Source organism: Taudactylus pleione, unplaced genomic scaffold, assembly GCF_031769625.1.
Source record: "Taudactylus pleione unplaced genomic scaffold, aTauple2 ptg000198l, whole genome shotgun sequence".
Lineage (NCBI taxonomy): Eukaryota > Metazoa > Chordata > Amphibia > Anura > Myobatrachidae > Taudactylus > Taudactylus pleione.
The window spans coordinates 11714424-11731486 of NW_028284600.1; the positions used below are offsets into that span (position 1 = coordinate 11714424).

Sequence of the window (17063 nt, forward strand, 5' to 3'; positions counted from 1 at the left end):
ACTGTCCACAGCTGATTGTAGGCAGTTACGGGTTCCGTGTGGCTTCTAGACATTCAGAATGTCAGCAAGCAGAAAGGGGATAGCGGTATGTTGAGGTCAACATGCCCAAATGCTAGTGCTACAATGTAAAGCATCGTTACCATCTCGACTTTACAAATTTAAACACGGTGGTAAAGCCGAGATGGTAGCATTGCTTTACAGTGCAGCACTACACTGTCCCCGCTCTGGTTTTCGACATTCTGAATGTTGAGAAGATAACTACAACGCACAGCTACGGCTCAGGGCCTGAAGCAGAGGTGGACGCAGTCCTGATGTTTGCGGATCTGAGCAATTATTTTCGGACTGCTCACAGTAGTCGCACTGCGCAGGTACGGCGGTTGATTTGCGGTGATGGTCATAGTAAAGATTTATTCACAAAGTGATTGACAGTCAGTGTGCGTTTATGGGAGGTAATTGGGGGAGGCTTGTCAAACGCGGGCATGTCGCAAGCATTTTCTGGGCATGTCCCAGCTGACGGCTGCGACCTCGCTCGCAGTTATACTGGCCCCGTGTTTTAGTTTGGACGGTTATACTGAGCAGCCATGGGACTGCTCAGAAGTTCAATGTTGCAACCGATGTGTGACTAATGTTGCCAATGGTGCATCTTTTGTAACTTAGCGGTGGATTAGAGGATTGGAGACGTGCCAGTGGACGTCTCTGTACAAATCCCCGCAGCTGCGGCATTAACATATTTTTTACAGATCTGCTGCGTACGGGATCGCAGTCACAATGGGATTTGCTTCCATCTCTGGATCAGGCCCTGTGTTGGAATGGGTGTAACTGAGTGGTTATGGGGCATTGAGAGCGTGTCAATGAATCTGCATCAAGAATAGGGACAATGGGCCTGATTCAGACCCACTCGCGAGCGCTTGATGGTGTGCTCTGCGCACACGCAGCAGCTGCACTGCACGTGCGCAAGCCCCGGAGCGAGAGAGAAAATCTATCGCTCCGTGGCTCACTAAAAAAGGGGTGGCTGTCGATGTTGATCGACAGCTCGCCCCGTTTTGTAGGTGTGCCCGTGGGGTGGCTTCACAAACGGAGGCGTTCCCAAGCGAATGCCTTCCGTTTGTGGGCCGCCCCACTGACATCACCAGTGATGTCAGTGAGAGAGCTTCTGGCTCATAGCGACCATCATCCTGGCTGCTCGCAATAGCTGTGGGTGGTCACCCACAGCTATGCGAGCGGCCAGGAGGCCGCACAAACAAAGAAAAAACAGATTCAGAGCGAGCGCTCTTTCAGAGCATCGTCTCTGAATCAGGGCCAGTGTACAGTAAGTGCTCACTGATAATGGTGATGGCTAGGGAAATAGGTGTGTGGAGTCTTCCAGCTGCAGAGATAGGCACAGTTCTGTGTGTGGGTAAATATAAGCTTTTATTTCTGTGCATGGTATGAGGGAGTAATTACTCCATAATGATAAAATGGAGAAAGTAAAAATGTCCAACTTACTTCCACTTTAGCATCACTAATGGATAACTTGGTCTCCGACATACTGAAACGTGTTTAATTATATATAATTAAATATATAATTTTTTTCTTTCAATAAAATGTCAATATAAATAAGAAGAACCTCATAATTATGGAGTTGTTCTTAATCATATTGACATTTTATTTTTGAGACATTTCTGTGAGAGACGTGCGCAAACCCCCCGTGTTTTGGTTTTGGTTCTAATTCATCACCGTGTTTTGGTTTTGGCAAAACCACCCCCAATTGTTTTGGTCCAGAATTGGTTTTGGTTCAGTTTTGGATTCCAATTCGATAAAAATCGATAAAAATTCAATAAAACAGCTAAAATCATGTTATTTGGACCTGTTTACATGTAATCCAAAACTTGAGTTTAGTTTTTAAACCTGAGTTCCGAACTGACAGCAGACATGAGCCGGGACTCTGTTCTACTCGGAACCCCAAAGTGATTCCAAACTGGGGCTCAATTTGACTCGGAACCCCTAAGTTCGGGTGTGTTCGTATTTCAGGTAAACCAAACTGAACATCTCTTCTGTATGTTATGCAAATTATAGTGTACATAAACATAGCTATCTTACGTAACTATGGGGGAGATGTATAATGCAGTTTTAAGTATAGAGAAATGAACCAGTGTAGCAGTTGCCCATAGCAACCAATCAGCTCCTACCTATAATTTTATAGAATGTACTTGATAAATGCTACTTTGAAGCTGATTGGGTGCAATGGGCACCATCTCCACTGGTCCACTTCTTGACACTTTACACTGCTTGATACATATCAGTCCGTGCCAGCTTGTGGTGTTTTATATTTAGCACATAATATTGTACCCTGTTGTTCTTTGTCTTCTCAGAGAAATGCAAAGGACGAGGTGACGCTGACAGCACACATAGCGATCGCGCTGATGGAACATGGCATAGTGTACAATGTGAGCTCCCTACTTATACATGTTCTTTATCTATGTATTTTATCATTGGGATTCCATTAGTCAGTCAATCCATCTGAACAGTTATTACATATTAGACTTACTGTACAAAAAAACATTCTAGGCAATTGCAGTGTATTCACTTAGAAGTAGCTAAGGGCACCTTGTTCTCCTACCCTCAAATACACAGGACCTGCGTTTAACACCTAACATATTTTAAAGGATTTACAAGGAAAATAACATTACACAAGATAATAATGATATATAAACATAAGGGGACTGTGGGCCTGATTCAGACCCGGTCGCAAGCGCTCAGTGCTCGCAACCGGGTCGATGGTGGCCCAGAGCGCATGCGCACGAAGGAGCCGGCTCCGTCGTGCGCATGCGCGAGACCCGGATAGCGACAGGCAAGCCGTCGCTCTGGGTCTCGTACCAAAGGGGGCGTGCTGTCGATGTTGAGTGGAGTGGCTGTTGAGTGTTGATGTTGAGTGGAGTGGCCGCCAAAACGGAGGCGTTCCTATGTGAACGCCTCCGTTTGGGGGCGGCGTGGGAGAGATTTCGGCTCTGTTAGAGTCAAAATCTCTCTGGGGCTTGCGGCAACGAGACTCTACCAGAAGGGTCTTGTCGCAAGCCCGATGGTCGCGATGGTCACCGACAGCTATAGCTGTAGGTGGTCACCGACAGCTATGCGAATGGCCAGGAGGCCATTCTAAAAAAAAAATAGCCCGGCCCTGATTCAGAGCGAGCGCTCTGTCAGAGCGTCCGGCTCTGAATCAGGGACTGTGGACCTCATTCAGAGTCGGTCGTTGCGGCCGCACGGTCGTACGCCACCGATGTTTGCTAAACTGCGCATGTGTAAAATTCGCAATGCGCGTGCGCAAACTAGCTATTACGATCAGAAATTGCTCTCTCTTTCAACTTGGCCAGGTCGTTAGTTTGAGTGACAGGATGAGGCGTTTGTGGGTGGTAACAGGGGAAGGTGCTTGTGAACGGGGGAGTGGAGATCCGAACGCAGGCGTGCCTGACTATGCAAACGGCGTTTTATGGGAGTGCATAATTAACTAAGTAGTGTCATAGCACACGTGACATGGGAGGTTTTTACACTGACTTGATCGTAGTGCTTAAGAGAGGGTATGGTCAACCTTAAGCTCTACGACCAGCTCCGATGGTTCCCGATGGTCTCGATTAATCCTTATATGCCCGGAGATGACGTGTAATGGGAACGAGAAGGGGGCGTAGTTTTAGTCTTACGGCCGCATCCTCCCCTCGCTCGTCTAGCTAACAATCCTATCTTAACGACGCAACTTGCGAGCACTTCATTTGCATATCCGGCCCCTTTTACCTTACGACCGTGCGGCCGTAATGACCGTCTCTGAATGAGGTCCTGTGTCCTATTAATCATTGCTATTGGCCAGCCATTACCAGTTAAGTCAGTTGGTTTCCTGCATTAGGGTCTCTGTCCAGCTTCCCCAACAACCTGCAGGCGAGAGAGCTTCCAGCATAGTTATGCTGAACATTTAAACCTATTTCTATTCCAATGTGACAGGGGTGGAGCATTTCTTATTCATTTCAACCTTTCACCACTGAAGCAGCTGAGTGGCGTGCATGCCATGTACCCTGTAATGCGATAATGAGTACTGGGCTAGCCTCATCCCCCCTCACACATGACATCATAATGTCACAATGAGGGGATGGGGCACGCCAGGACCAGAATGCCGTACCTGGAGCGTTCTAAGGACGCACCGGCCGGCACGGTGGTGGCTTCCAGGCTGCAGTGCGCCATTTCAGCCAAATAGAGGTACCACAGAGCAATAACAGTGCGTCTTTTGGCCCTACACCCTGGGTTGGGGCGCCACTTGCTCATCCCTAGTTACGGTACTGAAAGCACCCATGTGACACCACCCTAAGGATGAGTTTAGTTTACCATGGCTTAATGTGCCTACCTCTCTATGCACTAATCTGTTGCAGGTCAGATGCAAAATGCAGTCAACAGTTTGTGTCTTGTAGCATTCCCACCAAAATATATCATGGGGTGCTGGCTAGATTGCTAGGGGTGCTGGCTAGATTGCTGGGGGTGCTGGCTAGATTGCTAGGGGTGCTGGCCAGATTACTAGGGGTGCTGGCTAGATTGCTACGGGTGCTGGATAGATTACTAGGGGTGCTGGATAGATTACATGGGGTGCTGGCTAGATTTCTAGGGGTGCTGGATAGATTACTAGGGGTGCTGGCTAGATTGCTAGGGGTGCTGGATAGATTGCTAGGGGTGCTGGTTAGATTGCTAGGGGTGCTGGATAGATTACTAGGGGTGCTGGATAGATTACTAGGGGTGCTGGATAGATTGCTAGGGGTGATGGATAGATTACTAGGGGTGCTGGATAGATTGCTAGGGGTGCTGGCTAGATTGCTAGGGGTGCTAGCTAGATTACTAGGGGTGCTGGATAGATTGCTTGGGGTGATGGATAGATTACTAGGGGTGCTGGCTAGGGATAGATTACTAGGGGTGCTGGCTAGATTGCTAGGGGTGCTGGATAGATTGCTAGGGGTGCTGGCTAGATTGCTAGGTGTGCTGGCTAGATTGCTAGGGGTGCTGGCCAGATTACTAGGGGTGCTGGCTAGATTGCTAGGGGTGCTGGCTAGATTGCTAGGGGTGCTGGCCAGATTACTAGGGGTGCTGGCTAGATTGCTAGGGGTGCTGGCTAGATTGCTAGGGGTGCTGGATAGATTGCTAGGAGTGCTGGCTAGGGATAGATTACTAGGGGTGCTGGCTAGATTGCTAGGGATGCTGGATAGATTGCTAGGGGTGCTAGCTAGATTACTAGGTGCTGGATAGATTACTAGGGGTGCTGGCTAGATTGCTAGGGGTGCTAGATAGATTACTAGGGGTGCTGGATAGATTACTAGGGGTGCTGGATAGATTGCTAGGGGTGCTGGCTAGATTACTAGGTGCTGGATAGATTACTAGGGGTGCTGGCTAGTTTGCTAGGGGTGCTGGATAGATTACTAGGGGTGCTGGATAGATTACTAGGGGTGCTGGATAGATTGCTAGGGGTGCTGGATAGATTACTCGGGGTGCTGGTTAGATTGCTAGGGGTGCTGGTTAGATTGCTAGGGGTGCTGGATAGATTGCTAGGGGTGCTGGCTAGATTACTAGGGGTGCTGGCTAGATTACTAGGTGCTGGCTCGATTACTAGGTGCTGGCTAGATTGCTAGGGGTGCTGGCTAGATTGCTAGGGGTGCTGGCTAGATTGCTAGGGGTGCTGGATAGATTGCTAGGGGTGCTGGCTAGATTACTAGGTGCTGGCTAGATTGCTAGGGGTGCTGGCTAGATTGCTAGGGGTGCTGGATAGATTACTAGGGGTGCTGGCTAGATTACTAGGGGTGCTGGCTAGATTGCTAGGGGTGCTGGCTAGATTGCTAGGGGTGCTGGCTAGATTACTAGGGGTGCTGGATAGATTGCTAGGGGTGCTGGATAGATTGCTAGGGGTGCTGGATAGATTACTAGGGGTGCTGGATAGATTGCTAGGGGTGCTGGATAGATTACTAGGGGTGCTGGATAGATTACTAGGGGTGCTGGATAGATTGCTAGGGGTGATGGATAGATTACTAGGGGTGCTGGATAGATTGCTAGGGGTGCTGGCTAGATTGCTAGGGGTGCTAGCTAGATTACTAGGGGTGCTGGATAGATTGCTTGGGGTGATGGATAGATTACTAGGGGTGCTGGCTAGGGATAGATTACTAGGGGTGCTGGCTAGATTGCTAGGGGTGCTGGATAGATTGCTAGGGGTGCTGGCTAGATTGCTAGGGGTGCTGGCTAGATTGCTAGGGGTGCTGGTTAGATTGCTAGGGGTGCTGGATAGATTACTAGGGGTGCTGGTTAGATTGCTAGGGGTGCTGGATAGATTACTAGGGGTGCTGGCTAGATTGCTAGGGGTGCTGGCTAGATTGCTAGGGGTGCTGGTTAGATTGTAGTGGTCATTCAAAAGTTGACAACTGCTTTCTGAGGTTTTCTTACCTTTCATAATAGATTCCCCATGTACAGTAAACCATGCACACCATATGCTCTTCTTTTATTTGTTTTTCTTTTATTTATGCACACAGTACAATACTCAAAGTCAGCTCTCATCCATGGACTATACAATGGCAATTTAACTTTCTTTGGTCAATCCTTTTCTTATTAATTACTACATATTATCATCTTACCTATAGTCTTCAGAACATGTGACTCATATACTTAAACCAGAGGTTCCTAAACACAGTCCTCAAGGCTCCCCAACAGTTCAGGTTTTAGAGATATCCATGGTTGAGCACAGGTGGTTAAATCAATTTGACTGAGGTACTAATTAAGTCACCTGTGCTCAACCGTGGATATCTCTAAAACCTGAAATGTTGGGGAGCCTTGAGCCTTGAGGACCACGTTTGAGAACTTCTGGCTTAAACCGTTTGTTATCCTGGATTTTATACTCACAAGATATATTTTAGGATATTTTTCTGAATCTCTTCCCCAAAATATCTGCAATGTATATTCTGCAGTTCCATTTTCATGTCTGCTCCAGCTCCCATCACTGTAATTTCCACTCATATGAAAACTGTAAATTAAGTGGTGAGTATAATCTGGTTTAATTTACAATGCCGCACTTTCCAAAGCCGAAGCGTCGTTAGCCGTTTCAGATGCTGGATTTAAAGGGGCAACAATGTTATATATAAATAACGGCTGGTTTTGTATTTTACCATTGTTGCCCATTAAATCCAATGGCTGTAAACACTGAAGATGTGGTGGTTTTGAAAAGTTCAGCATAGTAAATGTACCCCACCATGATCTTTAGCACTGTTAAACTATCACTTCCACTTTAGGGGTCATTAATAAGATGATCATTGGAGGAGTGCTAACATGTGATGTTGCTGTCATATGACCACTCCAGTGTAAAACAGAAATACCTCAAACCAATCATTCTTAAAGCCTCAGGGGCTCTGCATTTATAATATACAGTATATGCCTCTACGCATAGCAAATCTTTCCACATGCTTAATATGAACTTTTAATGGTATATTTTGTCTTCAATGACTCTTTATAGGGCACAGTTGTGGAGAATGCATTGAAGTGTCTAAAGGATGCAATAGATGGTGAGAATAGTACCTACAATCAGGCTCTCCTTGCCTATACCTTTACATTGTCAGGAGACAGGGAGCAAAGACAGCACATGCTGGCAATCCTGGACAAGGTTGCCATAAGGAAAGGTAATGCAATTCCATGTTCGATATTGTTTTTTTGCAAAGCAAAAATAAAAATATATAATAATTCCAAATTGTATTAAGATGACAAAGAGAATCAAAGTTACTTTTATTCTCTAAATTCTCTAAATTTCTTATTTTTCCCTCCCTCCTACCAATATATATAAGTGTCCTGCATGCTATAATGGAATGTTGAGCTATAGGGGCTGATTCTAAACCAGATGCAGACACGGCCATGCCGCGTCTTTTGCTGTAGTCGCATCTGCGTCTTTATGCTGTTGCCGCTATAAAGTCCTCCCCTGCTGGAGGTCTGTGCGTCCGAATGTGCAAGAAGTGAGAGGCCCACTGTCGGTGTCTGTAGACATAGAAACAGGCCCGCTAAGAGCCGTGGCAGGCCCCGGTAATAGGGGGTGTGGCCTAATCGCGGGAGGCGTGGCCACGCCTCCCTTGGCAAGAAAAAAAAGATTTGCGCGCTGGGGAGGGGGGTCGCTCTGAGCCCCCTCAGCCCGGCGCAAAGCCAGGGGGGCGCGATCAGTGTGATCGCTCCCCTGCACAGGCATAGGAGACTGCTGTGGCTGCTGCTCAGCAGCCACGAGCAGTCTCCAACTGCAGCTCAGCACATGCTGTGTGCTGGGCTGCTGTGAAGGGGGGAGCGCCGTAATCTGTACCCGCTCCCCCCCCCCTCTCGGCACCCCTGCATAGAAATGCCGCCTGGTGCGTCGTCTTTATGGCAGGTGCGGTGTCTCTGTCTGAGTATGACCTCCTCTCCGAGTGATTAAGCGTCTTTGTACAAAACCGCTTTCCCCCATCATACCCGCGGAATACCTCCAACACTCAGATAAGACGTAATACCTCCATGCATCTTATTAGCCACCTCCCAGGAACGTCCCCACCATGTCTACTACCGTGCGTCCAAATCTGAACTGCGACTCTGTACGCTCCACTGAGTCTAATATCGCTGCTGCATACCACGCAGAATCAGGCCCTTGGTCTCCTAATGTGTTCCTTATTAAAACTAGTTTTTATTTTTGTGTTTGGTGGGTGACAAGGGTTTGTGTGGTCTCTATTGAATCTCAATCAGATGGGAGCAAGCATTGGGCAGCAGATGCCACAGATAATGGAGATGTTGAAATTTCTGCCTATGTTCTCCTCGCCCTACTCTCGGATCAGACAACTACACACCAAGATGTCGAGGAGGGTTCCACTATCATCAGCTGGATTGTCAAAAAGCAGAGACCATATGGTGGCTTCTATACAACTCAGGTGACCCATTATACTTTTGTACCATGCAACGGTATATGCCTGTAACAGCACTGACACTACAGCCCTTTGGTTTTCTTTCACCTCTACTCCAAAATTGTTTATTATTGTCTCGACTATAAATGATCTAAAAGAAATCATTTGGGGTTGGATATATTTGGTATAAATTTGCTCAGGTATTGATGGAAATGTCACCACCCATAACACTAGAATATTTGTTTCCGAACGAGTAAGGTAGACATAATGGGCGTGATTTAGAGGTGCAGATATTGCCCAGTTGAGCGATCATTTGCTACTTGTTAATACAAGCAGCTGCGATCTCAGTAACAGTACCTCATCCACTGATTCCTCACCCTCTTCAGTGTTGTGTACATCCTCATCCTCACAGACTATTAACTCGTCCCCACTGGAATCCACCACCACAGTTCCCTCTGTACGTTCTGGAGGCTGGTCTCCCTGGAAGAGCTGATAATTCATTTTGATGAACATCATCTTCTCCACATTCTGTTGAAGCAACCTCCTACGCCTTTCGCTGACAAGGTTCCCGGCTGCACTAAACACTCTTTCGGAGTACACACTGGAGGGGGGGCAACTCAGGTAAAATAGAGCCAGTTTGTACAGGGGCCTCCAAATTGCCTCTTTTTCCTGCCAGTACAGGTATGGACTGTCTGACATGCCTACTTGGATGCTGTCACCGATGTAATCCTCCACCATTCTGTCAATGGTGACAGTATCATATGCAGTGACAGTAGACATGTCAGAAATTGTTGCCAGGTCCTTCAGTCCGAACCAGATGTCCAAACTTGGTCCTGCCTGCTCTGCATCACTGCCAGCGGGTTGCTTAGGATACCTACGCTTTTTCCTGGCAGCCCCAGTTGCGGGAGAAAATGAAGAAGGAGCTGTTGACGTGTCACGTTCCGCTTCAGCTGACAGTGTTTTCACCAGCAGGTCTTTGCACCTCTGCAGACTTGTGTCGGCCGGAAATAGAGACACCACATAGGCTTTAAACCTAGGATCGAGAACGGTGGCCAAAATGTAGTGGTCTGATTTCAACAGATTGACCACCCTGGAATCCTGGCAAAGCGAATGAAGGGCTTCATCCACAAGTCCCACATGCCGAGCAGAATCGCTCCGTCTTAGCTCCTCCTTCACTTTCTCTAGCTGCTTCTGCAAAAGCCTGATGAGGGGAATGACCTGACTCAAGCTGGGAGTGTCTGAACTGACTTCACGTGTGGCACTGCGCTTGAGTCAGGTGCATACCCCCTCCTTTGCCTATGTCATAGGTGGATGTATAGGCTTGAATGGCCTTTTGCTGCTCCTCCATCCTCTGAAGCATATAGAGGGTTGAGTTCCACTGCGTCACAACCTCTTGCTTCAGGTGACGGCGGGGCAGGTTCAAGAGTGTTTGCTGGCGCTCCAGTCTTCGGCACGCAGTCACTGAATGGCGAAAGTGGCCAGAAATTTTTCGGGCCACCCAAAGCGTCTCCTGCACGCCCCTGTCGCTTTTCAGAAAATTCTGCACCACCAAGTTTATTGTGAACAAAACATGGGACGTGCTGGAATTTGCCCAGATGTAATGCCCGCACAATATTGGTGGCGTTGTCAGATATCACAAATCCCCAGGAGAGTCTAAGTGGGGTAAGCAACTGGGCGATGATTTCCCTCAGTTTCTCTAAGAGGTTGTCGGCGGTGTGCCTCTTACTGAAACCGGTGATACACAGCGTAGCCTGCCTTGGAACGAGCTGGCGTTTCTGAGATGCTGCTATTGGTGATGCTACTGTTATTGCTGCGTAAGGTGATACATCTACCCAGTGGGCTGTCACAGTCATATAGTCCTTAGTCTGCCCTGTTCCACTTGTCCACATGTCCGTGGTTAGGTGGACATTGGGTACAACGGCATTTTTCAGGACACTGAGGACACTTTTTCTGACGTTTCTGTACAGTCTCGGTATCGCCTGCCTATTGAAGTGGAATCTAGACAGGATTTGGAACCGGGGACACACTACCTCCATCAATTGTCTAAATCCCACTGCACTAATGGCGGATACCGGACGCACACCTAACACCAACATATCAGTCAAGGCCTCAGTTATACGTTTTGCTTCAGGATGACTGCTGTCGTACTTCATCCTCCTCGCTAAGGACTGTTGGAGGGTCAATTGTTTAGTAAAAGTAGTGGTGTTCCTACTTCCTCTCTGGGATGATGAACGACTCCCAGCAGCAGCAACAGCAGCAGCGGCAGCAGTAGGCGTAGCAATGCAGGATCCTCCGGAGGAATCCCGGATAGGAGAGTCAGTCATGCCAGAGACATGGCTTGTAGGACTACTTCCGATCCTGACTAAGGGGGAAATTTACGAGGAGGGAGTTGACGGTGTGGTTTGCAGGCGCTTGGATACAACAGGACAACGGGATTTGGGTGTCCCTGGACTGCTTACGGTCTTAGCCAAAGTTTCTAAACTTGACAGTAACTTTTTATGAACGCGCTGCAGGTGCCGTATAAGGGAGGATGTTCCTAGGTGGTTAACGTCCCTAGACCTACTTATTTCACTTTTACATATGGTACATACTGTATGGCAAGACAGTTGTTGTCTGGATTTGGATAGAAATATTGCCAGACCAAAGAGGTGGAATGTTTGGTCTTCTGCCCAGGCATGACCGTGATGGGCTTTTTCATCCCACGGACAACAACTGTCTCCCCCGGAGCCTGATTTAAACAAACCACATCACCATCAGAATCCTCCTCGCCAACTTCCTCCTCAGCGCCAGCTACACCAGTATCCTCATCCTGTTGTACTTCAACAGTGACATCTTCAATTTGCATATCAGCAAGTGGACTGTGGGTGCTACTTTCAGCACTTGCAGGGGGCGTGCAAATGGTGGAAAGAGCCACCTCTTCCGTCCAGTGCTGGGAAGGTCAGGCATCGCAACCACCACCACACTTGGACTCTCCTTGGGGATTTGTGATATCTTCTTAGAATGCACAGTTCTTTGCTGTGCTTTTGCCAGCTTAACTCGTTTGATTTTTTTAGTGGGAGGAGGGCTTCCATCGTCATGTGAAGCTGAACCACTAGTCATGAACATACTAGGGATCGACCTTAGCCGTTCCTTGCCACTCCATGTCGTAAATGGCATATTGGCAAGTTTACGTTTCTCTTCAGATGATTTAAATGGTTTTTTTCAAGGCCATTTTCCTGAACTTTGTCATTTGGGATTGTATGTGCCCTCTACTATGACATTGGGCATCGGCCTTGGCAGACGACGTTGATGGCATGTTATTGTCTATGTCATGACTAGTGGCAGCAGCTTCAGCACTAGGAGGAAGTGGTTCTTGATCTTTCTCTATTTTATTTTTATCGGAGAAAGTTTGGTCCTCCATTTATGTTATATCGATTTGATATATACGTGAAATTTTTTTTTGGTTTGGACTGGAGTGTACTTTGGGGGTTACAGCACCCTTTAACGGTCAAGCCAGCCGGCCCTTTACTTATGACACAGGCGCACGCTTGGCACTACTTTGTTGATGCACGTGCGGCTACTGCGCACACAATTCACAAACACAGAAAATATTTTTTTTTTTGGTTTGGACTGGAGTGTACTTTCGGGGGTTACAGCACCCTTTAACGGTCAAGCCAGCCGGCCCTTTACTTATGACACAGGCGCACGCTTGGCACTACTTTGTTGATGCACGTGCGGCTACTGCGCACACAATTCACAAACACAGAAAATAATTTTTTTTTTGGTTTGGACTGGAGTGTACTTTGGGGGTTACAGCACCCTTTAACGGTCAAGCCAGCCGGCCTTTTACTTATGACACAGGCGCACGCTTGGCACTACTTTGTTGATGCACGTGCGGCTACTGCGCACACAATTCACAAACACAGAAAATACATTTTTTTTTGGTTTGGACAGGAGTGTACTTTGGGGGTTACAGCACCCTTTAACGGTCAAGCCAGCCGGCCCTTTACTTATGACACAGGCGCACGCTTGGCACTACTTTGTTGATGCACGTGCGCTACTACGCACACAATTCACAAACACAGAAAATAATTTTTTTTTTGGTTTGGACTGGAGTGTACTTTGGGGGTTACAGCACCCTTTAACGGTCAAGCCAGCCGGCCCTTTACTTATGACACAGGCGCACGCTTGGCACTACTTTGTTGATGCACGTGCGGCTACTGCGCACACAATTCACAAACACAGAATTTTTTTTTTTTCTTGGTTTGGAGTGTACTTTGGGGGTTACAGCACCCTTTAACGGTCAAGCCAGCTGGCCCTTTACTTATGACACAGGCGCACGCTTGGTAGTACTTTGTTGATGCACGTGCGGCTACTGCGCACACAATTCACAAACACAGAAAATAATTTTTTTTTTGGTTTGGACTGGAGTGTACTTTCGGGGGTTACAGCACCCTTTAACGGTCAAGCCAGCCAGCCCTTTACTTATGACACAGGCGCACGCTTGGCACTACTTTGTTGATGCACGTGCGGCTACTGCGCACACAATTCACAAACAGAAAATAATTTTTTTTTTGGTTTGGACTGGAGTGTACTTTGGGGGTTACAGCACCCTTTAACGGTCAAGCCAGCCGGCCTTTTACTTATGACACAGGCGCACGCTTGGCACTACTTTGTTGATGCACGTGCGGCTACTGCGCACACAATTCACAAACACAGAAAATAATTTTTTTTTTGGTTTGGACTGGAGTGTACTTTGGGGGTTACAGCACCCTTTAACGGTCAAGCCAGCTGGCCCTTTACTTATGACACAGGCGCACGCTTGGCACTACTTTGTTGATGCACGTGCGGCTACTGCGCACACAATTCACAAACACAGAAATTTTTTTTTTTCTTGGTTTGGAGTGTACTTTGGGGGTTACAGCACCCTTTAACGATCAAGCCAGCTGGCCCTTTACTTATGACACAGGCGCACGCTTGGTAGTACTTTGTTGATGCACGTGCGGCTACTGCGCACACAATTCACAAACACAGAAAATATTTTTTTTTTGGGTTTGGACTGGAGTGTACTTTCGGGGGTTACAGCACCCTTTAACGGTCAAGCCAGCCAGCCCTTTACTTATGACACAGGCGCACGCTTGGCACTACTTTGTTGATGCACGTGCGGCTACTGCGCACACAATTCACAAACACAGAAAATAATTTTTTTTTTGGTTTGGACTGGAGTGTACTTTCGGGGGTTACAGCACCCTTTAACGGTCAAGCCAGCCGGCCCTTTACTTATGACACAGGCGCACGCTTGGCACTACTTTGTTGATGCACGTGCGGCTACTGCGCACACAATTCACAAACACAGAAAATAATTTTTTTTTGGGTTTTGGACTGGAGTGTACTTTTGGGGGTTACAGCACCCTTTAACGGTCAAGCCAGCCGGCCCTTTACTTATGACACAGGCGCACGCTTGGCACTACTTTGTTGATGCACGTGCGGCTACTGCACACACAATTCACAAACACAGAAAATAATTTTTTTTTGGTTTGGACTGGAGTGTACTTTCGGGGGTTACAGCACCCTTTAACGGTCAAGCCAGCCGGCCCATTACTTATGACACAGGCGCACGCTTGGCACTACTTTGTTGATGCACGTGCGGCAACTGCGCACACAATTCACAAACACAGAAAATAATTTTTTTTTGGTTTGGACTGGAGTGTACTTTCGGGGGTTACAGTACCCTTTAACGGTCAAGCCAGCCGGCCCTTTACTTATGACATAGGCGCACGCTTGGCACTACTTTGTTGATGCACGTGCGGCTACTGCGCACACAATTCACAAACACAGAAAATATTTTTTTTTTTGGTTTGGACTGGAGTGTACTTTGGGGGTTACAGCACCCTTTAACGGTCAAGCCATCCGGCCCTTTACTTATGACACAGGCGCACGCTTGGCACTACTTTGTTGATGCACGTGCGGCTACTGTGCACACAATTCACAAACACAGAAAATAATTTTTTTTTTGGTTTGGACTGGAGTGTACTTTGGGGGTTACAGCACCCTTTAATGGTCAAGCCAGCCGGCCCTTTACTTATGACACAGGCGCACGCTTGGCACTACTTTGTTGATGCATGTGCGGCTACTGCGCACACAATTCACAAACACAGAAAAAATATTTTGTTATTTGGTTTGGAGTGTACTTTGGGGGTTACAGCACCCTTTAACGGTCAAGCCAGCCGGCCCTTTACTTATGACACAGGCGCACGCTTGGCACTACTTTGTTGATGCACGTGCGGCTACTGCGCACACAATTCACAAACACAGAAAATAATTTTTTTTTTGGTTTGGACTGGAGTGTACTTTTGGGGGTTACAGCACCCTTTAACGGTCAAGCCAGCCGGCCCCTATGGACTTTGAAGTAGTGGACACAGCCCCTATTAACAACAGCAGCACAGCACAACACAGCCAGCCCCTATTGACTTTGAAGTAGTGGACAACAGCAGCACTACACTACACTACACTACACAGCCCAAACTCCCACCCTCCCTCTTCACTGTCCACAGCCGAGTGAGAAAATGGCGCCGACGCGGGTACCTTATATAGGATCCAAAACCCGCGAGACTCGGAAGTCGGGATGATGACATTTTGCCTCGATTTCAGATCCGAGTCAGGCGGGAAAAGTCGAGCCTGACTCGGATCGGACTTGGATCGGGGGGGCTCGGGGGTGTTCGGATTTCAGAAATCCGAACCCGCTCACCCCTAAATATATACGTGTGGCTAAGGCGCACACAAACACAGAAAATATTTTTTTATTTTGTTTGGAGTGTACTTTGGGGATTACAGCACCCTTTAACGGACAAGCCAGCCGGCCCTTTACTTATGGGACACAGGCGCACGCTTAGCGCTGCTCCTTTGTTGATGCACGTGCAGCCACAGTGCACACAATTCACAAACACAGAAAATATTTTTTTATTTTGTTTGTTGTGTACTTTGGGGGTTAAAGCACCCTTTCACGGTCAAGCCAGATGGCCCTTTACTTTTGACACAGGCGCACACTTGGCACTACTTTGTTGATGCACGTACGGCTACTGTGCACACAATTCACAAACACAGAAAAAATATTTATTTTTTTTTGCACTTGGGGGGAGCACCCCTGATGGACAGAGCACCCCCTGGACAACACTACAGCACCCCTTTAGGACTGGGACACTGCACAGGACTTTGGAGTGGACACAGCCCCTATGGACAACTGACTGCACAACACAGTCCAGCCAGCCCCTATGGACTTTGAAGTAGTGGACACAGCCCCTATGGACAATAGCAGCACAGCGCAGCACAGCACAGCACAACACTACACTACACAGCCCAGCCAGCCCTAACTCCCACCCTCCCTCTTCACTGTCCACAGCCGAGTGAGAAAATGGCGCCGACGCGGGTACCTTATATAGGATCCAAAACCCGCGAGACCCGGAAGGAGGGATGATGACGTTTTGCCTCGATTTCAGATCCGAGACAGGCGGGAAAAGTCGAGCCTGACTCGGATCGGGGGGCTCGGGGGGGTTCGGATTTCAGAAATCCGAACCCGCTCACCCCTAATATAGATATATATATATATGTACACTACTGCACTTCATTCTTGACCCAGTGGGTTATAAAATGCCATTATACATAAGACACGCTAGTCGCTTGAATCAGTTTCACTTATCAAACACACATACATATATATATATATATATACACACATTTTAAAAAAAGTGTGTATATATATATATATATATATATACACAGTATATATATATATATATATATATAAGACAGAGGACACAAATCCCACATAAAAAAGGGGGGGTTAGGGTTAAGCACCCCCAGGGGGGGGTTAGGGTTAGGCACCCCCCCCGGGGGACTTAGGTTTAGGCGGCGGGGATGGGGGGGTTATGTTTAGGCACTTAGAGGGGGGATTAGGGTTAGGCACTTAGGGGAGAGGTTAGGGTTAGGCACCCCTAAGGGAGGGTTAGGGTTAGGGGGGGAATTAGGTTAGCGATACTTACCTTAAGGACGATCTGGATTTTCACCCTTGCCGGGCTGCTGCAGTCGGGATTTGAACCGCCGGACATGCGTCCAGAGGTAATACCTACTACACCCGATCATTCAATTTTACTATACAACTTATGTTTCAGTATGGAATTCAGGACAGTACTTGTTCGT

At 47.7% G+C, this 17063-nt stretch overlaps 1 protein-coding gene across 1 annotated transcript in view; it reads left to right on the forward strand.

The window, feature by feature from the left end:
- LOC148518864 (alpha-2-macroglobulin-like protein 1) overlaps positions 1 to 17063 on the forward strand; it is a 138811-nt gene that overhangs the window by 84660 nt on the left and 37088 nt on the right. The window contains exons 27-29 of the mRNA XM_088476944.1: positions 2352 to 2426; positions 7496 to 7658; positions 8734 to 8915. Coding sequence (XP_088333070.1) covers positions 2352 to 2426; positions 7496 to 7658; positions 8734 to 8915 — 420 coding nt within the window. The remainder of the gene's footprint in view (positions 1 to 2351; positions 2427 to 7495; positions 7659 to 8733; positions 8916 to 17063) is intronic.